The 26,087-nt window shown below is 41.6% G+C and overlaps 2 protein-coding genes and 1 non-coding gene across 3 annotated transcripts in view; 2 read left to right on the forward strand and 1 right to left on the reverse strand.

The window, feature by feature from the left end:
• Nucleotides 1-120: 120 nt before the first annotated feature.
• Nucleotides 121-193, reverse strand: trnav-uac. Its single transcript has one exon. It is a non-coding gene; the product is annotated as a tRNA-Val (tRNA).
• Nucleotides 194-6,738: 6,545 nt separating this feature from the next.
• Nucleotides 6,739-16,829, forward strand: pxdc1b (PX domain containing 1b). Its single transcript, XM_035142867.2, has 5 exons — nt 6,739-7,411; nt 13,039-13,130; nt 13,291-13,408; nt 13,515-13,626; nt 14,123-16,829. Exons 1-5 carry the CDS (start codon nt 7,156-7,158, stop codon nt 14,244-14,246), a joined length of 702 nt encoding a protein of 233 aa, XP_034998758.1. The 5' UTR covers nt 6,739-7,155; the 3' UTR covers nt 14,247-16,829.
• Nucleotides 16,830-18,147: 1,318 nt separating this feature from the next.
• LOC118098753 (protein disulfide-isomerase TMX3) overlaps nt 18,148-26,087 on the forward strand; it is a 31,905-nt gene continuing 23,965 nt past the window's right edge. Inside the window, exons 1-9 of the mRNA XM_035142857.2 lie at nt 18,148-18,249; nt 18,568-18,625; nt 20,305-20,344; nt 20,952-21,075; nt 21,389-21,434; nt 23,888-23,968; nt 24,425-24,524; nt 24,771-24,848; nt 25,028-25,094. Of these exons, the coding sequence (XP_034998748.1) occupies nt 18,171-18,249; nt 18,568-18,625; nt 20,305-20,344; nt 20,952-21,075; nt 21,389-21,434; nt 23,888-23,968; nt 24,425-24,524; nt 24,771-24,848; nt 25,028-25,094 (673 nt within the window). The 5' untranslated portion in view covers nt 18,148-18,170. The remainder of the gene's footprint in view (nt 18,250-18,567; nt 18,626-20,304; nt 20,345-20,951; nt 21,076-21,388; nt 21,435-23,887; nt 23,969-24,424; nt 24,525-24,770; nt 24,849-25,027; nt 25,095-26,087) is intronic.

Below are 26,087 nucleotides of genomic sequence, written 5' to 3' on the forward strand. Positions count from 1 at the left end.
GGCGTCAATGGTGTCAATGAATTAATGCAACAGGAGAAAGACAAGTTCTGTATATATGATAATAATTTGCACCTGAAGAGAAGAACATGTGGAAACTGGTTCTGTGCAACAGCAGAAATTTGGTTTCACTGGGGATTGAACCCAGGACCTTCTGCGTGTAAAGCAGACGTGATGACCACTACACTATGAAACCACTGTGCTCATCAGCGTGGTCATAGGCTTCTCGAAGTTATAACAGTGTCTTATTCAACATATGGAGTCTTAGCCGAACAGTTGAAGTTTTGTCTGAAACAAATTGTTATGGCTCATATTTATAGTATAATCTACTTTGTTGGGGCCATATTATAGTTTCTGCTTTAATTTAATTTTATATTTATGTCTTACACAGGCGACCACGTGCAATACTGTATTTTGAACACTGGGTGGAGCAGAGGAAACGCACAGGTGATAAAGATCAGGTGTGTGTTTGTCAGTGTTATGTTGTGTTAAACTGAATTTGATTTGAACTATGGTTTGTCCTCTACCTGTGATAAGGTGAGTACAAAGAAATGTGTCACCACACTCAAAGATATGCAGCACACTGGACATTGGTTTATTTTGTTTACCCAGAACATGGGTCCAGACAAGTTCTCCCCATTAACCCCTCAGAGGCTCAGATGTATTTGGTTGACATATGTTTTAGTTGGATGACACAGTATGTTGATATGTTGAAATCTCATATTCTAAAGATAGAATTCACTGTTTCTCTCTTCAGAAATAACAATGACAAGACAAGAAAAACAAAGTATCTTGAGTTTTCCTTTGCTCTGCACAAGAAGGTGTGTGAGTAACTTTTCTGATGTGACAGCTTCTTATACCATTGATACTCATCAGAGCTGCTATGGTAGATTATCATGATCCTTCTTAGAAAGGAAAACAACAAAACGTTTATTGGAAAGAGTAAAAACACCAAACACCACATCCGATTTACTGAGTTGCTTCAAAACACTGAAAACCGATTTACATGGTGAAAAGGATGCGAGAAAGAGTAGAAAATAACAAGTGAGCAGCAGCTTCTTGACGCAGCTCATCACTTCACATTCAAGGATGCCAGAGCAGTCAGGGGGAGGTCATTATCTGCACTTGACAGTTTTATACGAAGCAGTAAATCCTGGTAGTGTGAAGCACCTGTGGTGGCTCCCTCACAACAGTGTGAAAGTAATGGAGGCATGTATATATATATATATATATATATAACATCAGTAATTGTGACACCCTGGCAGATGGGACGGCAGATCCGGCAGACGACAGTTCTGCAGGTGTTAACATCATCGACTGTGTTTTATTCGATACAAAAATAACTTTAAAAAACTTAATTTGATTCAGTTTCAGATTGTGGAATAAGTGATATAAATCTAAAAGTCTGATGGGACCCTGTGGTATAAATACACAGAGTACACAGACGGTCCAGGGGCTGTAACTTATGTTCTGGGTCCGCTGCTGTACAGTGCATCTCAGATTTATACAGTAAAGTCACAAGCTAGAGGTCTCACCAGATTAAAGTGTCACTTGTGGAGATATTAGATGTTGCATTAGTTGAGACCCGAGTCGCAGTGTGGTGAGTAAATCACAGAGCTGTTCAGAGTGAATGTGTGAAGTCTGCAGAAGAGACTCTCTGTGTGTCGTACAGTTTATGATTTATAATGTTGTGTGACCGGTTTGCAAAAGATTTAGCTCGGGCTCCAACTCACGTCTGACGTTTGCATTTCCATTATTCAACCTTTTTTTACTGTATGAACTCAGCCGTCACAAGTTAATACATCAGCTTCATGGATTTGAACATAGTTTAAATTAGTCTGTTCTGCAAGTTGTTAGAACTTAAAGCAGTTTGGTATTTTGGGAAACATTTTCCTGCTGAGATCGGCAGACGTTTTTACTTTTTCTATATTATATCCGTGAGTTAATATTATGCATGATTTAGTATTGATATTTTATCTGCATGCTTTTATATATTGTGTTTTTATGATTGTGTTGTCATTATCGCCTGCTTTTAGTTTGAAATGGACTATTTTTATGGGTTTATTTCTTACTTTGATGCTATAAAAAAAGATGGTTGTGTTTGTATCCAGGATATTATTGTTTAATTTCTGGATAGTGGAAGGAAATGGAGACGCTTCATCCGTCTATGATTGTTACCCATAGCTACGTTTCATTGTTGGGTGACCTCTAGTGGCTGTAGTAATTACGACATGAGCAAAGGAGGAAGACGACGTTAGGTGAAGATCCGATGTGAAGGTCACATGCTGCCATAGTCGAGCCAGTTCAGAACATGCTCCTATTGGTCCTAGAGACAATAAGATATACGGTTGTTCAGGTTCAAGGACGTGTTGTTTTTTTGCAGTAAAAACTGTGATAACGTTACTTCTGGATCAACGTTGACAGAACTAACTGCACAGATTTCTAAATGCTCCGACCCTGCAGGTCCCAGTCCTGACTGCTGCAGCTGTAACTTCCCCAGCGAGGGAGTAAAGTGATCAAACATCAAGTCGGCCTCGTCTCTCAGAGCCTCCACTCTCCGAGCTTCACCGGAGGCACAATAAGGACGGGGCCATAAAACATCCCGTCCAACAGATGCTCGGAGAAGACAACCACAGTCCATTACAGAGCCCGTTAAAACCACTCACTAACCCACCGTCACCCCGGCCCCTGCACTGCTCGCTGGCTTTTGTCTTCCGCTACGTACGAGGACAGAGTTATGGCTCCGGACGACTTCCACCCAGTGAAGCTGTGCCACGGCTCACAATGCTGCTCAATAAAAAGAGAGAACGGCTGCTTCCATCAGCGCAGATGCTCTTTGCTCCCTGACAGATGTGTTCATCTTTATGTTTTTTCTCAACAGCTTTGCCTTATGAGCCTCCGATGTTTGGTTTTGCCTCAAACATATGGAGTTGTCAGAGGGTGACACGGAGTAAGTGGGATGTGAATAAAGTGAATCTGCAGATGATTTCACTGTATTCATCACAGAGGATTTGAATCCACAGCACGTCCATCGGTGCAGGTTCAGGGTGTGTCTGTGTCAGGGAGGGGGAGACAGATTAGAAGACAGGAGCTTCAAGGCCTAATCTTCCTCCTCGTAGCTGTAAAAGTTTATGTGGATGATAATCAAGCCTCCAAATGTTAGTGTAGAAAACTGTGCTGTAGGTCCACCTCCCAGGTTACAAGATAAACATCGTAAAAAAGATGGAACCCGGAGTAGTGTAGCTTTTTTAAAATTTAATTTTATAGGAGATCTTAATTTCCCCTGTTGAAACCATGGTGTTATCAAAACAGGCTGCGTTACTCAATCATCATCCCTGAAAAAATAAGGGACTTTCTTCATCTTTTCATCTTAATCACGACCCATATTTACGAATTATAAGTTAACCACTAGCAGCGGTTATAGTAATTAGGATGTAAGCAAATGAGGAAGTCAGGTGATGTACAAAGAGCAAAACACTTTAAAGTAAAGTGACATATCTCTCAAAATTTAAAACTTGGGGTCTGAGATGTTCTTAATTAAAAACCCTCACCCGATGACTCTCAATTTAGTTGTATGCAGTTCTTGATCCTGAGCTAATCTTGAATTAATCCCATCCTCACCTACTCCAAATACAAATTCTTATCTCAAACCTAACCCGAGTTGTTGCTTCTCCTAAATGAGACCAGATCTTTCCACACATTTTAATTTGAAGGCACAGACTCTCCCTCTATCTGATGCCAGTCTTTTCTTTTACAAAGCAACCATTAACATTTGCTCCTGCTCATTCATTTCCCCCCACAGAGCTCTGGCCTCTGCTGCTATGAGAATGGGTTTTAAGGGTGAGTGGGCAAAAGTCTATTTTTCCATTTAAAGTCGATTCTTTCGGAGGAGTTTCGCTGGAACGAGGCAGAATGTGCTGACTCCGTGAATGTGGTCAGACCGCAGATTGAAGCCCTGCTCAAAAGTTACAGATCCAATGATTACACAAGGGGGAGAAGGGCTTTCCAATAACACTCTGCTGGTTTCTCCACGAACGACAAACGTTCTTCACCCGTTTATGCTTTATGGAAATGTGCAGCATTCAGCATCAAGTAAATGATCAAATCCATGTATCCATGTAGGTCAGCCCCCCCCCATGGGTTTTCAGGCTAAGCACTGTGTACAAAGATTGTGTATTAATATCAGTATGTGCTCTGTTATTGTTGAAATCGTATTGAGACGTGTGAAGAACGGGTGAGACAGAGTTTTCCAGAGCTGAGTCATTGGACAGCTCAAACCACACCAGCTGAACCTGCTCGCTCTTTCTTTTGTATTTGTTTAGTATGTTCGTCTGTGTTTATTGTGACTGTTTGACCACTAAATGTGTTCCGTTCCTGCGGCGCAGACAATAAACAGAAGGACTCATTCAACGCAACGCAGGGTTGCTTTCCTGCTCAACTACAGTGGAGACCAATCGGCATAGTTGGTTTTTGACGAATTCAAAACCATATTTATCTTTGTCTGCTCTTGTCTGAGTAGCTACGTCGCTTATTATTGGGATACGCTTCTTCCACTCCCCTGAGGTCGGTGGTGTGGTACAGGTTTGGAGTTATACATTAACTCCAAACTTGTACCACACTCTCCGTCTACTATTGTCTGGGGTTTTTTTAAGCGAGTAAAGACAAGCTGATCCTTTTTTTCCAGGGCGACTCAGCTGTAGAAGGTTCATGTGACTCAGCATCTCACACCTGGACCACAACGTGACAGGACAACATTCAGCGGTGACCTGAGCAGCTCGACACGACCGTGCGTCACCGTCATTCACTCTCCACTGTGTCATTTCTGCTGCTGCTGTGATGACAGGCTGCGTATTAACGGTCTGTATCCGAAGGAGCTCATTTGTAATTTGATTCCATTCCTGCTGTAAACAACCACAGGATAAGTGATCCTGTAATTTTGCATTGCTCCATAGCAGTTGTAATATTAATAGGATATTTAATAGCACTGCCATTAAGTACAAGGGGGAGTCAAGTAACACAACGCTGAATGCAGAAATGAATTAATTTAGCTACAACAAAGCTACAGTGAAAGTCTGTTTGAAACGTATATTTTGTTTCATGCTATTAAAGTAAGATTTGGTTTTTCTATTACACCATAAGAAGAGGAGCATTCAGCCCATAGACTGTAGTGAAGCTTTATCTGTGGTTGACAACGTGGAGCTCTGGAACCGAACAGCAGCATCTTCTCTGCAGCTCTTGGCAACAAGGAGCCACGACACAGCCGAATATAAAACTGTCAAACATCAGAGGACATCTCCTTGGACTGGTTCATGTGGTAAATTGAAACTTTGTTTTTTTCCTGACTGGCTGCATTCCCTCGGTCGGAGCACTTGCTTTTGCCAAAGCGAGACCGAAACGCTCGCTGAGGCACAATTGCAGGAACGAAAAAGAGGCACGAAGGCCGAGTTTTAAATCGACCATCTGCTGCGTCTCGTAAAATGCAACATGGCCGTCAGAGCTCGATCACTGCACAGCACATGTAGGCTACATGCATGGATGTGTGTGTGTGTGTGTGTGTGTGTACAGTAACATGATATCTCCTTCCCTGTATTGATATGAATTGCTTTTACCAGAACAGTCTGCAGAGAGTCCCTTTCCCACAGAGCAGTAGTTAATCATCCCACAGCTGAATCGTCATTACTTGACTTGGCCACGACTTCCTGTAAAGCTCTCGTACGCTGCTCTCTCCACTCAGGGAAACATTAGTGAGCTGCTCGACGGAGCAACACACAGCAAACCGGCTCCTTTTTCCAGTCACAGTGGTTCACGTTTGACTGAAATAGTGAAAACGAGAGATATACGAGTAGAGAAACCACAAATCCTGCACAGGGCAAATTGATTTTAATGGATTTCAGTCGTTGGGACGTTCAGCGGCCTCTTCTCAGAATTTTGTCCTGTGGTTATTTCCAAACATCTCATTTCAAGATTAAATGTGGCTCACTGGTTTTGAGACGTGGCTGTAGAAATGCAAAGGAAAGGAAAATTCCCCAAAAGATATCTTCTTTGTGTTGCCCCCCTTTTTCTCCCAATCATAACTGAGCTAAATGTAAGATCAATATGACATTTAGACTATTTTCTCATATCTTAAATTTAGCTCCTGAGAAACAGCCTTCGAACTGTCTCCGTCTTCTCATCAATCAAGGTCTTAAAATGTTCCTATTTCTGTATCTTTTAATCTCAAATCAAGAGATTATTGGGATAAAAATAAGATCCAGAAGAAAACTCGACACAATATCTGACTTGTGTCTTATTGGTCAAATTAAAGTCTGTAAGAAAACTCAGAAAATCCAACGAGCAGAATAACTCCTGATCAGGATCATTTGGATTTATGAAGCCTCTTCCACCTTATTAATATTCCATATTTTATATAGTTTTGATCTTATATTTATACTCTTCCTACCCACCCTACTTTACTCTATCTATCTATCTATCTATCTTTTTTCCTGAGGTGGAAGTTTAGGAGAATCAAATTAAAATTTAGTAATCATCATACAAAAACATAATTTATTATTCATGTGGCAAATAAATCCCAATTGTCAGCATCATTTTTCTTAAGACTGGGAAACAGCTGGAAGTAAAACTTATCAATCTTTTCTCCCCCTGATGATAAATCAAATGGTTTTTGTTTTTGCAGCCTTTTGCATAATAACACCCTGTTGTCAAAGAGGGAGGAAGGAGGGAGGAAGGAGGAAGGAGGAGGGAGGGAGGAGGAAGCTGAGGCTGGAAGGAGCAGCAACATCCAGCCAGTGAGGAGTGACGTGCTGAGGGTTTGAGAAGCAGCACTTTCTCACACGGACCCTTTTTCCCTCTAAATGTCCTGGAAGCAGACAGAGAAACAAAGTGTCCCACAGATCGATATTTTGTTTTCAGGGGCGTTATCTGTGAGTGTGAAGTGTTTTTTTTCCTACATGATGCCACGTTGAGATGACGCCTGTGATGACCTGAGCAGCCGCAGTGATCCTCCGGACTCTGCAGGGAGCGGACTCCGACTAAACTTCTCTCGTCTTTCACTCCACTTTCCTCTGGATTCCTTCCTCTGCCGGGTCCTGTCTCCACTTCCCCGGGACCGTCCCCCGGGCCGTCCCCATGCCGCTGGACTGACCGGGCCGCCCCGGAGGAATGGCATCGGCCGTGTTCGAAGGCACGTCGCTGGTCAACATGTTCGTCCGGGACTGCTGGGTCAACGGGATCCGCAGACTCATCATCAGCCAGCGGGGCGAGGAAGAGGAGTTCTTCGAGATCCGGACCGAGTGGTCGGACCGGAACATTTTATACTTGCACCGCAGTTACTCCGACCTGGGCCGGCTCTTCAAGAGACTGCTGGAGTCCTTCCCCGAGGACACGAGGGACCTGTCCAACTGTCCACTCATAGAAGGTAATGAAGACAAAGCATCAAACTCACAAAATAGCCATTTTAAATCATCACCGGGCGCAGCTACAACTTAGGGGGCCAGGAGGTACTGGGGGGCCCCCTGCTGGCCCCCCTTCAACTTTCAAATGTTTTCTCCATGATGGCAACTTAGTTACAATAACATGCTAAAGGGATAGTTCACCCAAAAATGAAAATTCACTGATTATCTATGTCATCCAAGTGTCGGGAAGCCCCGCCATTAAATTTTTACTTGTAACGGCATCATTTGCTCCATTGGCATAGTTGTAGTTTTACGTGGTATGAAATTAACATGAACAAAATTACTGGTGATTAGGTTTCTGTCAATCGACTGCTTCAGCTCATCGCTACAATCATTGTTTACTTTGTTGCAACATAAATGCTGGAGATGTTCTGATACCAACATCGGAAATGCGACAAAAACCTCAGAAAAATGTTGTTGTCAGGCATCGACTAGTACGCAAATCTATGTACTAATCTAAAACCACGTCTTTGAAGTATTCTAGTTTCACCCAGATAAAACTGCAATTTTCTCAGCTGCTCCAAAACAGCAGTTGTGCTGAGAAGAGATTTCCGGTCTAGTTGTAACCTGAGCTAAAATGTCAGTGATGGTCAGTGCTGATATCGGATCAATACTCGAAAAGAATGGTATCAGAACATCTCTAAACAAAATGCGACTCTATACCAGTTATTTAAATCCCCCATTTGTTTGGACTCACTGGAGCGTTATGGTTGCACTTCTGTCAGAAACAGTCGTGGCTTGTGCAGAGGAAATCTTTATCTCTGCCCACACAGGAAAACCCCTGCAATTATATTCCTGTTTACATCTTTCCTCAGATAGAACAACAACAGATGCTGTTGTGTTTTTTTTTCTCCACTTCACATTTTTGTGGATCACAGTCAGACCCTGTGATCACAACAGCTGTGTGGAGTAAAACAAACAAAAAAAAATCTCTAAATGCCCAACTGAGGGCATTTCTTCTCTTCTACTGTAGCTATGGATGCAATTAGTGCAACCACATCATAATTAGAATTCCAAGTATTAAAATGATTGGACTGATGGTGATTACTGAGGCTGAAGGAAGGAAGGAAAACACAGTCAACAGGATTTTAGGGCTGATCCAATCAATGTGGTTTTAGGGCTAAAACAGCTTCAGAGCCTGGATTTATTTGCTTTTGTTTGGACAGTTTAATAATTAACAAAGTCCACGTTGGGTTGTTACATTAGGAGACAGATCACATGACCAACCTGCTGACAGCATGTTTCTAAACCGTGTCAATATTTAGGACCTTCGAGTCTGAGGGATCTGTAACATCCGACTTTTATAGGTCAACTCTTTCATGGGGAAATAAAAAAAACGACCAACTCTGATTTCCGTGTGGAAATTCTCTCTCTGCATCATTGTGTTCAGGAGCAGTGGAGGTTACTGGGCTGTTTGGGCTCTGGGGCCCGTGCATTGATCGAACGCCACAGCAGGAACATTCATGATGACTAACGCAGGTGCTCAGTGTGTGAGGGACACAAACATATTTAACATACTTTTCATAGACAGGACCAGGGCTCTGATATATACTGTAAACCCAGCTGTGAGGTGACAGTGTTTTGTTTTGCCCCAGAGTCCGATTTGAAACGTGAACATTTAAGATTGCAGCGCTACGTTTCACTAACAAATGAATATGTATCTCCTTTTTTCCTTTTTAGATCTGAAACTGAAGAATTTATTTCGTTTTATTTTAGGTTAAGATGCCTGATTATTTAATTTTGCGAAAATTGTACCCTATCGTCCATGACTGAAATTAAACAAATTGACCGTGTGATTAAAAGTTGCTGTGGTATCTAGTTGGACTCTTCAGCAGAGTTTGAAGCTGAGCTTTGTATCTTGCCATAGGTTGAACCTTTGGCCCTGACAGTTTGGATCTGGCTCTGTGGTTCCCTCAGTTTGCCAGTAGCTTTGGCTGAGCTTCCTCTATGTGCATGATCTCCCCACTCTGTCTCTTTGGCACTTCCCCTTCTCGTCTGAACGCACTGAGCCTATATGCATGTTTTGGAAACATCTCTTCAGTGGTGACTGGAAAGCTTTGCTTCCTGTCCAGACACTTGACAGGTCTGTTGACAGCTGGCTGCCTCGTCGCTGCCAGTACAGTGTGCAGTGCATTTTGGGAAGAGAGATCAGATCTCGTGATTCACTTCACTTCTGTCTTGACTGTGTCTCTCGCTCGTCATGTCCTTGTTACAGCTGAAATATAGATGGAGCTGTGATATCGGTGCTGAGGCAGACGTCAGTGTTACTTTAGTGACTCCAGCCGGTTTGACAGTTTCATTGATTGAAACAAGGTTAATAACATTCCCCTAAAGGCATTTCCTTAACTCCTACCTCTGCTCAATATTTCATTTGCATCCCTTCTAATTGCCGCTCAGATTGAAAGTCCTGAGACGAATCGTAGCTCCGGCCTCTCTCAGTCCACTCTGCTCCGGTCTCCGGCTCATGTTTTCCTGTGACTCCGCTGCACCCGGGCAACAGGGACGGCGTGCAGAGCTTCAGACTTACGTCATGCTGAGGGGGGCGGGGGGGCTGACAGAACTTCCCATATTTAGTCGCTCTGGTCTGCGAAGGCCTCGTAACACTTAGCGTCCATGTGACCTCAGAGTGAACACAGACGGGAAGAGGCTGCTCACATTCAATGTGAGCTGGTTATTGTGGAGGATTGTAGATACTGTGTCTGAAATCACTCACCTTATTATTCACTGCTGCATTTATTAGAAATTCTGAACAGTTCACTCTTGAAAGGTTACAGTCGTTATTCATCATCATATTGATAATTTAGACGTCTGTTAAAGGAGAAGCATTAAAACGTGTTGATTCTAATCCTGCTCATTTCTTTAGCATATAAGTATCTACACATATAAGAGTGTTATCAATCTACTTTTGACAAAAGAGTAAATACAGTATAAAATGTTAAATGATTGCTTTAAACTCAAGGTGATTTTGTAATGGATAAAAAAAAAAACAGTAAAGCACAGACGTCCACCAAGGCTGAACAATTCTACACATGATTTTATTGTTCTCATAATAGAATTAGTCGAATAAACCAAATTATTTAATTTTCATAAAACTTATTATGGGTTCTTCCCAGGCTGGTTGTTTTTTTTGGGCTGAATTCTGCAAACAAATATATATATTTATGTTTTGGTATATTGGTCATGTAATTAAAAAAACTGTCATTAAGGAAATATACTGCACTGATAGATAAATAAAGTGTAGTAGGTGGATATCGACTTCGTACACACTGACGATGCTGGTACTTGAGGTTTCCTGTCCTCTGCTTGTTAACTGAGGCTCCCAGAAATAACCCAGTGACTAACCTGCGGTGAGTTAGTGGTGAGATGATGAACCGTTGTGCTGCCCACATGTGCTCATCAGACGTTACATGTGAAATAGCTGCTTTTTACAACATCTGATGAGCTGGACACCGTGTTGTGAATGTGAAGCCACGTGTACTGTGTTATTCAGTTAATACAGTAAATAGAGGGGCTTGTCTTCACGGCACGCTGACGGAGAACTTTGTAATTTTAGTGTGGGATTACAAAAAAAACCCTACAAATTTCATCTGGCATCTGTGTAATTATTGTCTGTGTTAGATTTAACCGGCTTGTTCTATGAGGTACAGACAATTTAACCGATAACCGAGAGTGACGGCTATTAGGAAATAACAAAGATTCCAGATAAGTCGTAGTTTCTGGAGGATAATTCTCTGTGAAACCAAACCAGACATTGGAGGAAGTAGAGGCTGGGGAGAAAAACATGGTTAGTTTTTAAGGTCAGTTTCTATACAGACGTTTTCCAGAGAACCACCTTGTCATTATAACAAACACAACCAATTTGAGAAACACACAGATGACGTTGATGGGCAATGGCTCAGGGAGAATATTCTAAGGTGCAGTGTTTTTGAACGTCCTCGCCTGTGTCAGTGTCTGTTTGTATTTTGGTGATTCACTATGTGCCACATAGGTGCAGTTGGAGTGTCACTGTCAAACCACTGCAGCACCGACTCCACCCAAAGTCACACAAAGTCACCAGTGCACACACAGTTGAGTTCCGGGCTATTTCCACAACTAATTAGTGAACTTGTGTAAATCTCACATCTCTTCTATTCCAGGTTCTCAGCATCTTTCCTCCACGATGGCTTGAATATAAAAAAACCTTTCAGCTGATTAAAACATTTTGCGTATGTGTGATGGCAACGCCTACGTGTTGAGTATGTAGCCTCTAATTGGAAATGTGTGCGTTGAGAAACTGTGACAGCACAAACCATATCTACTGTGGTTAATGCGATTAAATCTTGTGCAACCTGCGCCGAGCTATTGCAAAAATAACGACTCGTACTTCCCCTTTGCTTGTTGGTATATTTTGTCATTTATCAGACATGCAACCAAGTAAACAGAAGTAATACAAGCTACTTTTACACAGACACATTTTAAATGCAAACGTAATCATTTCTGTGCACTTTCAAAACTCTTTTCTGATTTAATTTTATTTCTCTACAGTGGTATTTACTTACACAATTAGAGTCTGGATAATATTATTACGAATAAAATTGATTGTTATCAGCTCCAGTTTGTTTAATGGTCACACGGTAGTTTTGACCCAAGCTTATGATCTGTAGTGTTTTCAGTCTTATTTTCATCGTGAAGATGATCCAGAGGAAGTTTGAGGTTCAGACGAGGTGGGAGTGTCACTGGGTTCCCAGTGATGATGTAACTGCCCGATCACTCCTCACATCCCCCCCACCCCGAGTATGATGTCATCAGCGTGGGCCATTATTAATGGATGAGCTTGTGACTGTGCATACTGCTGCTGCTGCTTTCGGCTCTTACTCAGTGCTTCCGTGCAACAGTGTGTGACTGCGTTTCGTACACTAGGCAGATCCTCGTCAGTGCTGCGTCAGTCGTCATCGTTATTATTCCTCCTCACCACATCCCTTTGTCAGTGTAAATGATGCTCTGCCGGCTGCCTTCCACTGAAAGTACAGATTCTTCACTTCCACCACCTCCTCATTACATTCCTAGCTTGATGCTGGATTAACATGTTGTGAGCACAGACCCTGTTATTACTTTCCTCTGCAGATTGACAGTATCACTTAACTCCCAGCTCTGTGTTCTTGTCCAGCAGACAATGATACGTCTATTTTACCTCCCTGTACTTGGGGTAAATAGCAGGGTGCATTGTTAATAAAAGGTTACTGGATAAAACACACTACCACGTTTTCTCCTGCATTCACAAACCTGTCTGTCCTTATGTGTCCTGACCTATGGACGGATAATAGTCTGATGGCAGTAAAGGTCAGAGCTGCTGCCCTTTCTTTATCAAACTTTCATATTGGATTTCAATGTTGCTCTGCGTCTGGGGTGGACGGAGGTCATATCATAAAAATAAACACATTTCAGGGTTTCGTAGTCCAAAATATTTTCTTACCATTACACGTGTGACACGATAACATCACAACCTGAATATTATAAGCTTCACAAATATGACATCAATTGCTAGGGTGTGGAACATAATTTGACACTTGTCCAAAGAAAACACTGTACTGTGTTTTTTGGTTTGTTTCAGGGCTGGTAAAGATCAAGGACGCGAATGACATCGAAGAGAAGCTGAATGAGGTGGAAGGATTACTGAAGAACGCCATCAACATGCCATGCAAGGTGGGTCATTCAACTGTTACCCTTCAAATAACAATTATATCTGTACTTTATCAGCTTGTGTGCACTAACGATTGCTGTCTTCTGGGGGCCAAGAGGCCGATGTTGGGAAACTTTCCTCCACGTGGACTAAATGACTAAAAAACAAATCCCATCTCTGCAGTATTCCAGGTCAGAGGTGATGTTGACGTTCTTCGAGCGGTCACCACTTGACCAAGTGCTGAGGAATGACAAAGTCCACAGAATCCAGCCGTGCTTTCAGAGTCCGATCAAGATATCAGGTACGCGTCTCGTATCCGAGAGCTGGGAGACGTTGGGGATCATCATGACATGATGCCGCCTTAATGTCATAACGACTTAACGGGTGATGTAATGCTGCACTTTCAGAAATCATGCGGTCGAATGGATTCTGTCTGGCCAACACGGAAACCATCGTATTTGATCACAGTATCCCTGAGGAGAAGGAGAGGCCTTCGTCCACCGACTCTGTGGAGCATACGTACGTATTAAGATCACTCCCTAACACTTGATATTCATAAAAAAACTAATCATGACATGAGCCACACACCCAGGGGGGTTAAACTATTTGCAGCATAACATAAATTCCTTGCTTGTCTTCTGCATGTGTAAGGATTTCCTTGTTTGCTCCTGAGTGTACAGTAAGTGCTTTGTTGAGGGAAGAAGCCCTTGAATGTGAAACAACCCCAGGACCATCCACCCCCTCCCCTTAATGCAGCACAGGAAGTGTGTCTGTGCACCATTTCCTTCCCTGGGTGTGTGTAGGAAATAAATGAGGAACACATTCCTCCTGGTGATTGTCACAAAACAACATTTTGCATCACTCTTAAATAGATTAAATGGTTTAAATCCGTTTAAAAAACAGAGGCCGTGCAGAGTTACCACAGGGTTTTAGCTCAAAGGGATCGAACTCTTCTGATTCCTAGGTCAGACTCCATGCTGTCCTTGGGGTAATGTGTCTGTCGTTGTGTTGCCAGGTACGAGGACGGAACAGAGTTTTTGCCAATGGAATCAGACCTGTGTGATGAGGAATCAGAAGCGTATGTCACCAACCTTTCCTACTATCATCTGGTCCCGTTCGAGACTGACATCCTGGAATGAGGATTTTACACGACAGACAATGGACGGTTGATGTTGACATTGAGGAATTCATACTCTTAAATGGATCCAAGCTATGCAGTGCCGCACATAGCTGCTCCAGTTAATGCTGCTTCAAGATTTATCGCCCATTTCGGAGTCGGGCAGGTGCCCAACATGCACCGAGACATTGAGATAATGTGATGTCACCAGTGTGCCTCGTCCACAGCCTTACCTGAGTGTTAAACCAGATCAAAACAAGATGGAAATACAAATCTTGAGACTATGGAAGGTGTTCATCATGTGATGGAACCTGTGGAGGCCAAAGTTGATGTCCTCAGGTCCCATGACCACTTTAAGAGAACTGAATTTTTATACACCAGTGACCACGAGGGCGAGAACTCCACATCAAATTGACGTTATCGGACCATCGACTGTTACTTTTCTGAATTTACCAGCTCTCCTCCTTTTTCTACATCTTCCATATTCGGATATAGTATTTGCGAGGAGATCTGCAAAGCATCTGCCTCCTCTCCTTCAAACTGCTTTGCACAGTGTTACCACTCTGCCGTTTGATTTGCTGTGGGAAGACAGGAAGCTGTCATGAAGCTCTGTGTATCATCTTTGTTTATGGTTCCACCAGCATTTAGGACGTTTTTTTTTATGTACCAGCTTAAAACTCTTTTTCTTTTGTTGCCGTAATCTGCAGTAGATTGTTTGACATGAGAGTTTCCCTAGATCCAGGTGAAACAAGGCAAAAAATAGCTACCTCTAAGCACAATATATAGAATTTATGGCAATTTAGCCATCTAGATTTAAGATAAAACTAATTTTAAGGACTTAAATCTGCAAAAATGAAATGTATAGCTTGAACTATAGATTTTTCAGGATTCTTCAAGAACAATTGTTAAGAGGACGCAATAACTGATGATGGGAACAAGGGCTTAGTTGTGCCAAAAGCCAGAGTGTGGTGCTAGAGTTCAGACATCGCCCTAAGATGGACACCAGCATGACGGCCGAGCTGAACGAGATGGGTCTGACATCGGGAGAAGGCCCAACAGGAAGCCCAGGACAGACCCCGATGGAAGCAGATCTTCTTCTGCCCCTCAAGGGACGACGAGGACATAATGATAATAATAATAAATAATAGTTTTTTCATAGCTGTATTTGCTTGCCTCTGTTTCACTCGGTTCTTTGGTTACTGTCAAGTTAAAGAACATGAAATAAATATGAAGTGCCATTATTATTTTCTTACAACACACTCTTTCCAAAGTGAGAACTTAATTCTGCCTTTTTTTTTACGTTGCCGAGAGTTTTTAGAGACGTTTTCTCAGAATAATAAAATATAAATATGTGTTCACAGTGTCGCATGTAACGTCGCTTATTTTGTTGTTTATAGTCCAATATTTTCATGTATCGGAGGATGTGTGTCTTGCCTTTAGGTGGACAACTGAATCATCTCTGTTGCCGTCTGGTGAAATGGGGCAAAGAGCGCTTTGTTTTCTGGGTCAGTTGAGGTCGTATGTGACCCGCTCTGCAAGATGACGTGAGTGGGCTCCAGCAGACATCTGACTGTGGGAGTCTGCAGCTCGTTCTGCGAGCGGGGAACAAGTCCTCCCTTTTTCTAAAGACAAACAACCTTGCTGTACTTTCTATAGGAGTGTTTTCACTTGTGTAACTGAAACTGTGGAGCCCGGCGGAGCATCACAGGGGATTTGAATGCAGCTGAAATGTACAAATTAAATTTTTTGTGGAGTGTAAAGTGTATGGAAGCCCATCGACATTCATTGTGTTGTCGGTGCAGAAGTCATTGTGGCCGTACAATACAGGCTCACAGCTTGAGTCCAGTTTTCCACCCTTCTAAACACAAAGGCATTCAACCCTCACAGTCTTGGCACGCAGGACACACAGGACGGTCCTCGGCGTGAGTCTATTTTGTAACACAGTCATGATCACAACTCGCCCCGTGAGAAAGTCCAGCTCTTTCTCAGGGTGTGAAACTATTTCATGCTCTTTTTTTTTTTGTTCTGTCTTTTCTCCAAGAACGACTTCTTGAATGGATAGATATTCTTTAAAAAAAATAAAGGTTTCATCTTACACAAAGTATTGATGAAGATGATTCAGTAACAAGAAACTGTATTTGTTTAGATTTTCATACCAAGGTCACAGTTTCTCTGCTGATTGATGTTTCCTATAAAGATCAGAGAATAATAACACTCCTCCCTCTGCAGTCAGTGTAATATAAATATTCTTTCACAGTTTCCATGAAGTTATGATAAAATGGTACTCAGCTGACAGGGATGAGTACCAGGATGCTCCAGTTTCAGCAGTTTTAATGAATATTTTTTAAGACATTTATTTTCTAAACTCCAGCCACACTCTGTGAAGCCACCGTTCTATGTGTCTTATGTTTTAATGTTTGACGAGAGATGTTCTGATTTGTCAATGTTTCAAAAAGACTGATTGAAGATAATGTTTATTATAAGATGAAGTAGCCACTTGTTTAGTAACTTAAATTTTTTATTAAGACTATTAGATACAGATTATTATTCTCAAAGCTTCTCGGAACAAATGAATATGTTTTCAATAAATTGTGAAATTATGAAACTTTTATTTGTCCAGTGATTGTAGAGTTAAGTTGAAGATTGACTTTTCAAATAGAAAATATATCTCATTTACAGTACAGTGATACAGATTAAACTACTAAACGAGAAGTACAACAGCCTCTTTGCAAAATTTGTAATATTTTGCAGTCGTTTTACACATCGAGTGATTCAAGGTTATGCACCATATAGTCACACTAGCGTACAAGTATTGTCCCTGTTACTTCTGAAGGTTAAACTTTTCAATTTGTCAACAAGCAGTGGAGGGTTTGGCCTGTAGGTTAAATTCATTGATCGTAGAGTGCCCCCTTGTGGTGAGTATGTGTAGCCACCGTTAGTATCTCTATATTATTTCAGTCAGTTAAATACAGCTTATTGTTTGACAAATAAACAAGATTAGAAATTAAAAAATCACAATTACTACTTATTTATGTAGTAATCTATGTGGCTCCAGAGCAATGTTGACACAAAGTGTATATATAAATATTGTAGAAAAGGTTTAAATACTGAAAAAATATTTATGAATATGTTTATTTTGGGAAATATTATGCTGAAAAATTATAAGTATACAGTTTTTTTTTATGTATCTAAAAAAATGATGCCCCTCAAAACTCAGTAACCATATGTGTTACAGATACAGGCTGTGGTGAGGTCAATGACACATATTCACACATTTAATCAGTAAAGAAAACAAATAAAAAAACAAACACTTATTTTATTAAATGATCAAAGTTAACTTGTCAATTCTGCCATATGTGCAGGACAATAAATGCTGTTTCTCTCTGAGCTCCGGTTTAAACATATAAATAGACAGAACATTTAAGTACTCAGCATATTTAGTACTCAAAACATAGTACACAGTACAACATAGTATGCTGTCATAAGATATAGGATGAGGGTATAGGATGAGAGTCCAAAAATACTTAACCCAAAATACTTCATGGGAAGTAATGTAATGTAGTACATAGCAGTTGTTGTAGTATGATAGAAGTATTTACAGTAAAAAAAGTGAAAGTACTACAAACAGGTGCTTGTTTGCATTGAAAAGATTCAGTAACAGTTCTTCTCATTTACCAATTAAATGGATGAAACAAACAAATATACATATTCATATTTCCCCCACTTTACATCACTAAACAAATACAAATAAAATAAACTACATAAACAAAATAAATCTACTATTAATCCCAATCCATCCCCACGCCACGTTAATTCACTTTGCTGCGTGTATTTTAAAGGAATAAACCTAATTTCTCCTATGAATTAAAAAAAAAATGAAATAAAAACTCGTGCAGCTGCGGTGTGGGCGCTGGAGGCTGCGTGACCCCCCCTCCCCCCTTTGCGCATGCGCAGCCACAGCACTTCCTGCTGTGTGTTTGCAGACGGAGCGATGGCAGCGGGGAGACTTTCTCTGGCGTGTGGAGGTACGTTCACTTTCCTCTTCTCCCCTCCATCTTTACCTCCGAGCCCCGCCGGTTGTTGTTGTTCGCTTGTGTTGAAACGTCCATTAAAGGCTGCTGCTGGTAGAAAGTGTCCGGGGGGGGGGGGAGCAGCGGGCTCAGGCTCCGGCAGTTAGCCGGGGACCTCGCAGCGTTTAGCCGGTGATGCTCCCCGGTCATGAGGCGTCAGGCTCCGGGGGAGGGAAACCCAAAATAAATCAAAATGTCCTGTTCGCATCCCGGAGCTCAGAGTGTTTTTTCTCCCTCTTCCTGTTTCCGTGTCTCTTCTTCTTCACGTCACAGTCGCTGCGGCCCTGCTCTGCTCGGCGGTGCTGGCGTTCGTGGAGGATCTGGATGATACGTAAGTGACGTATTCTTCAATGTATCTGCACCATATTTATTTAAGCTTCCAGCAGAATGATGAAGATGAAGATGAAGATTTAAATCCAGTTGTTTTACTACAGGAAAGAGCCACATGTGTGTTTTTATAAATGAAAAATACCATGTGATGGAATGACATGATGTGATATCATGGCACTTTGGAAGCAAAGGACCAAGAAGCAATTTATACTCTATAAAGAATAAGTCCCTTTTATTTATCAGAAGAGATGAAGGTTGTGACATGAACCTTCCTGATCCATCATGGTGGATCATCATCATGGTGGATCATCATCATGGTGGCAGCTGATCGTGGACTATGATTACAACACTAACATGTCTGCATACTCCACCATTACTGACAGTACCTCCTCAATTCATTTGTCTTTGCTGCTCCCTTCATCTCTATCAGACATTTACTTCTGTACAAACACTTTAAACATCGTCACACTTTTCCGTTTTGCTGCAAACTGCTTCTTCCAATCAATCAATCTATTGTAAATACTGTTATTTTGTCGATGTGTTCAGTTACACGTGGCATCTACTGCATTTCGGTCCGCCCTACATTGTTTTATTCCCCTGTTAGTCGTTTTCGTTGGTAGTTTTTTCTCGCTCTTGTTGAGGGTTAAGAACAGAGGATGTGGCACTTTGTTAAAGGGACAGTTCACCACAGAAATGAAAATGCACTCATTATCTCCTCACCACTATAATGGAGAGGTGTGTGAAGTGTTTGAGTCCACAAAACACTTTTGGAGTTTCAGGGGTAAACTGTGTTGCAGCCAAATCCAATACAACTGAAGTAAGTGGTGACCACTTCATCAAACGTAACAAACTACAGCCCCGACATTAAATTATATATTCAATGGCAGTATGGAGGCATTTTACGTTTTTATTTCTGTTGCTTTGAGATTAATTTAGTGCAGTGAAATGTATATTGTGCCTGGCAGAACTTTAATGTCCTAGCAGCACAAAGAGGCCAAACGTGTACATTTTCTGACTTGTACTGCAGTATTTGAGTAAATGTACTACTGTAAAAAGAAGGAGAGGGTAGTTTGGATTTCAGCTCAGGTTTCCTAAAGCACTGTGGCCTTTAATTAGATATCTGTGGTGGGAAGTCTCTGAAGGTTACGTCTCTTGTGTATGTTTGTGTTTGTGGGAACTTCTGATTTGTATTCACTAATCACTAATGAGCTGAAGCTATTTTTAATAATCATTTTAGTCCTTTAAGTTCCTAAACCTTACGCATGCCGAATGATCCAAGTCCAGTTTGACACTAGAAGAAGTTTCTCTGAGCTTTTGGAATAAAAAGTCTTTGAGAATCTAAACTCTTCTTTTAGAGTACAAGTTTTTTTTTTTTGATGTAGTTGAATTCTTTGGGGAAAACTTTATTATTAAGTTATTTTTGTTATCCGTCCAAAAACATTGTCACCATGGCCTCAGGACAAATGGAATTTCTGACATTTTATTGACAAAACAATTAATTGATTCAATAACGAGCAGAATAAGCGATAATCGTGCTTTACAGGCACAAAGCGGAAACAGTAATTGCGACATAATTATTTTTTGAAGTAGCAGGCATCTGTATAAATCACACGATTAACTTTGTCTAGTAAAAGATCAAAACTGTCATTTAATCCTATTTTCTTTTTTTCTTTTGAACAGATTTAAAGAGACTAGAGTGAACGACATCTGGCTGGTCGATGTAAGTCGGGGACACACACACACACACACACACACACACACACACACACACACACACACCCTCAAACTCACAGACACGGGGAAAAAAAATCCCGTCTGGGTCTATTCAGCTGTGCTTTACTTCATGCCCAGTGCACCACTGTCCAGATCATCCCTTGCGGAAATGGCAGCAGTCGGGCTGGGATGTAGGAAGGCGGGGGCGGCGGAGGGTGTGCAGACTGCGCTCTGTGTTTGTGATTAGTGGATGAGAAGTCATGCATGCCGGGCAAAGCCAGGGGGCTCGGGGGGGTTTATAACAGAGTGATGTCTGGGCCCTTATTTGCAAATCTATGGCTGAATCCACTACGAGAGGAATTCAGAATTGAATCCTGCACCGAGCAGGTTTCGCTTTATATCGCCACTTATGAGTAACTTCACAACTTCAGATGTGTAAAGCTCAAGTATATATTTTAAACATTCCTTCTGGTAACACTGATTAATCATGGGGAATATGAAAGGCGTAATTTTCCGTTCTCATCAGCAAACTCTGCAGCTGTTTTGTAGGATTGTGCGATTTTAAAACGTTGTACACGACCTAAAGAGTGTTTTCTTCTCCCGCTCTGTTTCAGTTCTATGCACCGTGGTGTGGTTACTGTAAAAAACTAGAGCCAGTATGGCACGACGTGGGAATGGAGCTGAAAACCTCTGGGTCGCCGGTGCACGTGGGAAAGATGGATGCCACTGCATACTCTGGTTAGTAAACACAAAGCAGTTTAATGTTGTTTATGATGTCCTGTATGTGAAGGCCTAGTGCTGGTACAAATATAATAATCATGCATTGATTGACCTTAGTTATATTCCACTGTGCTTTTAAAGGAATAGTTCAATGTTTAAGCTAATCTAACTAGTTACTCGCTCCAGCTTAATATTTTCTGCATTAACCTTTTCACCCCTCAATTAGAAAGAAACACTAAGAAGGATCATGAGGATAATGTAAAACCTTTTGAAGAGATAAATGTTTGTCACTTTTCCTTTCCGGATGATATATTTCTTGTGTACGTTGCAGGGATGGCGTCGGAGTTCGGTGTCCGTGGTTACCCCACGATAAAACTGTAAGTGTCACCTTTTTAAAGTTTGGTACAAACGATTTCTCTCTGTCTACTTTGTTTGAAGTGGAATTTTTGCAACTCATAAAAATAACAAAGTTAGACGGCAATTAGTTTGACTGTTGTTTAAATAATATATATATATTTTTTTACACAATTTGTTTGTCTTTTCCCCTTTGATAATTTCTGTTGATGAACTTATCTCTGTAAAGTTAACTGTTGTTAATTATAACACTAATGATAAAACATTTGATATATATGGTGCTTTTAAGAAAGCTCAAAGACACTGTACCTAGGAGAGCAATTGACTAGAAATCTAAAATACACATCACATCCTACTCATCAAATCGCACAATAAAAGCACTTCTGTCTTATGAGTCACTGTCGAGGTTGTAAGTTTTTATTTAGGCTTTGTAATACATCACATTATATTGTATTGTGTTTTACTGCAGCTCTTACTCTGCCCCCTCTGCTCATATCCCCTCAAGTGTCTTTACTTAACTCTGTATTGTGTTATTATGGAGATCCGTCTCCCCTCTGCTGTAGTGTTTCCCCCGAGGTTCGACCTGTTGAGATGCTCCTGAGTGACTTGATTCAGGAGTGATTAAGGTGTTGTTGCTGTTTCCTGAAGTCACACCTGAGTGACTCTGTTTGCACCTCCTGAACTTTAATTTTATAAGCTCTGTCACTCTCAGATGCTGTAATCGATGCATGTCTTTGGTGATAAACTGTTCAAATATCAGCTTAAGCAAATTAAATCTACATTCGCCCGATGCTCAGGTTTGACTTTTCACAGTCGTGCCTCAACCTTAATTTATCTTGTGATTCATGGATCATCAATTGAAGTCTGTGTGATTTCTTTCTCCAACTGTGAACTCTCTCAGTTAAAACTCCTCCTGTAACTTATTACAAATTGTTTCTTGAGGTGCGAGTGACGTTGCGTCTTGTGAAATTAATGAATTTAGGTGGATGCCAGCTGCTCGGCAGCGAAGCTCATGTTGACTTGAGAGAAATGATCATTTCACACGACACATGCAGAGTTTCCTCCATATATCTGAAGCAGAATCATTTGTCTTCACGCTGCCATAATGGGCTCCCCCCCCCCGTTTGGTTTCATCACGTTCATTTGGGAAACTGCCACAGGATCACGGCAGGGTTCATAACATTAAACCAAGCAAGTGATGAAACATCCATCGGAGAGCGAGATGCCTCCCCCGGTGAGAGAGGGGGACTTGATTTAGAGTTCTGTTTCCCCCTGAGTTCATAAAACCCTGTGGGCTGACGCAACCTTAGAAACCTTAATGCATTCTGCTGGTTGTAGAGGAGCTCGACTGCGGCACTTTCCTCGGCTGGATCTCATTTAGAGAAAGTCGTTAGTTTTTCTGTTTTTTTTTGTTTTTTGTTTTTTATTCATTTGAGCTGTAACTATTTAGATGAAGTTGAAAACAACCTTTTCTTTATGGATTTGCTGTTTCAACAGAACGTCTTGTAACAGACGTCTTGTCTTAGCTGTGCTCACAAGTCAAGAAAGACCAGTTCTGTCTTTAATGGGCTGAAACTTGTCTGCAACTAGTGATTATTCACATTATTGACTCATCTTTCAATTACATTTGTTATCTACAAATGTTTAAAATGTCTCTAACATGTAGAGCCGACTGATAAAGGTGTTTTGGGGAAGATACCGAAAATGAAGATGTTGAATTATGGAAATAAACATCTTTTTATATATAGCATAACATTGTTTATTTGTTTAAAATAGGTTTTCATATTGGCAGAACAGAAACACCAACACCAATATGTCTGAAAGGCGAACTGACATATTGATCGATCTCTGCTAACAAGTTTTGTGTCATATTTTGGATATTCAGTTTACAATGATAAATCCAGAGGCCACTTAAATAAACTTGAAGAAGTCTCAATTTCTGCTGCAGCATGCAGATCGTATTAATCCTCAGACCCAACCTGCCTGATGCCTTTTCAGGCTGGTGTTGGTGTGACGGTGTAGGGGAACATTTTCTTAGTTTGCCCAAGGCCTCTTAATACCGGCTGAACAAGGTTTAAATGCCACAGCTCTTGAGACCACATCTGTAGAGAACCCTTGGGATGTGGTGGAACCGGAAATTCACCGCAAGAATGTGCAGCTGACAAATGAGAATCTCCAAGGAATGAGTCCAGCACCTCGTTAAAGCCAAGCTACGAATAATTCAGGTTGTTCTGGTGGAAATAGGATCCTACCCAGAGTTAGGAACTAGGAAAGTGGCCACTTGGTTGTATATAAATCAGTAAATGTTCGTCTTTGAGAAGCAGGAAGCTGCTAGTATTTGCCTGATTTAAACGATTAATCAAACAATGAATCCATCATCAATCTGCTGGTAATAGTTGCAGAGAAAAGTAAATGGTACTGATTGATTTTACAGTGAAATCATCAGCCTCTCACTCTTGTTTTCTTCCCGTCTCAGGTTAAAGGGCGATCTCGCCTACAACTACAAGGGACCAAGGACAAAAGATGATATTGTGGAGTTTGCGAACAGGGTGTCGGGGTAAGTCACACTTCAGTTCAGCCACCACTTCAAACAGAAAGGACACGACACTGCCAAATTAGTGGAACTTCCCCTATTTCCCAGGAAGACGCTCTTTGAGACACATCCAAGTGAGCTATATTGATGCCGGCCATATTTATTTCATAGCTCAGTGGATTTCTGCCTCTGATGCTCCAGTTTAAGCCACTGTATCAACTGAGCCCGACACATTTCTTCCTCCTTGAGGGAAATCAAGCTCGATCCGTGACAGAGGGGTTGATCAAAAGCTTGGCTCTGATTTCCGAGTCCAGGGACGCAAGGTTGTGGAATCCCCACTGGGGGGCGCCAGCAGCACACAAATGGACTTCACACACTAGTTATGACATTACTGTATAGCCTGTGTGTTGTCTTTACTTTTAATTTTAATTTGAAAAGTAATTTAAGATAAACTAATCTATGTGGATTTAATTCCTCCAGACCGGCCGTCCGAGCACTTCCCAGCAAGCAGATGTTTGAGCACATGATGAAACGACATGATGTGCTCTTCCTGTACGTCGGCGGGGACTCCCCCCTCAAAGTGAGCAGCGTTTACACCACGCAGACATATTTCATTATAGCTCTTTCATCCTAAGCACCCGAACGTCTTCAGAGCACCGTCCCTTTTTAAAACTGTATTGATTGAGTGATAAAAGCGCTGCTCTTGTAACATATTTTAAGAGAGAGTGTCTAACGCCCTCGCAGTGACTCGGCTTTTACAACTGTTGCGACACTGATTTATTGGAAGTCGTTGTGTAAATGCTGAACAACCTGTTTGCCCTTGCAGGAGAAGTACAACGATGTCGCCTCTGAGCTCATTGTCTTTACTTATTTCTTCTCCGCCTCAGAGGAAGTCTTGCCTGAGGTAAAACTGCTTCCTTTTGAAAAGATGTTGAAATTATTTGTGGAGAGTTGCATATTTTTGCCATCATTTGTAATCTGTTCAATTAAATTATATCATACAAGTGAAAACACATTCAAACTGTGACACTGATTCATGGAACTTGGTTTTAAATGGTTATTTTTTTTTTTTTTCCCCCCCAGTCAGTAACTTTGCCAGAACTTCCTACGGTTGTGGTCTTTAAGGACGGAGCCCACTTCACCTATGATGGTGAGTATTGTGCCGAAGATGGTCCAATAACATCTTACCCTTCCCAATACCGATTCTGATACCTGGACGTGGTGTAAGGGCTGATACACTGTTGTATGCGACCAAACCTTGTATGGAAGTGATGATTGCTGTCATTGCGTCACACTTGTGTTGTAATTTGCAACCCTATGTGCGACCCCTCCTTCTACTTGTGTGGCTTTCTAGTGTGAGATGCTGCCAAATTTCTGCAGCTAAGCTCAAATGTCAGCAATCACTTCTTCTTCTCTGCTCTAAAAACACTACTTGCCAGTGGCATTACAGAGCAACTGCTGGGAAAAGAAAATTGCAGTTTTATCTGGTATCTCATCGGTACATAGATTTGCGTACCTGACACAGCATTTTCAGGAGTATTCATTTCTGATGCTTGTATTGAAACATCTTTTAATAGTGTACTGCAATTTTCTAGGTGTTTTTCTCCAATTATTCTGGCATAAAAGTTATTTTTTTGTGGCCAGCAGGGTGCAATACCATCCACTGTTTCCTCCGTCTCTTCTCTTCTCTTGTAACTGGAGCTGTGTTACTTCAGTTTCCCATCCCCGCTGCTCGTCTTTCATCTTCCTCACCACACCGAGTTGTGGTGTGCCTGGCCCATCATAAAGCACCCAGGGCTCTGCCCACTATTGTGTGTGCGGTGAGTCCAGGGATGTTGTGGTGGTTTTGTCTTTGGGCGGACTCACATAGCAACCCAGGGTGGATGGACTGGCCCAGTGTGGGCGTGATAGACCACAGTTAAGTCCAGAGAAACCAGCGTAGAGCCGGAGCTGTTTATAGAGCCAGACAAGGCCAAGAAATGAGTCCCTGAAGCAGCCGTCAAGCATTATCAAAAAATCACTTTTGACAACTGAGGTTTAGAGGAGCAACTTTTCCTCTGTTGTTCAATTCAAAGCTCTTCACCGCAACAACGCGAGTTCACCACATTCTTCCATGATGTCTTGTATGTTGCTGCCGCTCTGG

This window comes from Hippoglossus stenolepis, chromosome 19, assembly GCF_022539355.2.
Source record: "Hippoglossus stenolepis isolate QCI-W04-F060 chromosome 19, HSTE1.2, whole genome shotgun sequence".
In the NCBI taxonomy this organism is placed as follows: domain Eukaryota; kingdom Metazoa; phylum Chordata; class Actinopteri; order Pleuronectiformes; family Pleuronectidae; genus Hippoglossus; species Hippoglossus stenolepis.

Coding starts and splice junctions, on each gene's coding strand:
- pxdc1b (XM_035142867.2), top strand. CDS start 7,156: ATGGCATCGGCCGTGTTCGAAGGCACGTCGCTGGTCAACATGTTCGTC. Junction 7,412..13,038: donor CAACTGTCCACTCATAGAAG/GTAATGAAGACA, acceptor GGTTTGTTTCAG/GGCTGGTAAAGATCAAGGAC. Junction 13,131..13,290: donor CCATCAACATGCCATGCAAG/GTGGGTCATTCA, acceptor CCATCTCTGCAG/TATTCCAGGTCAGAGGTGAT.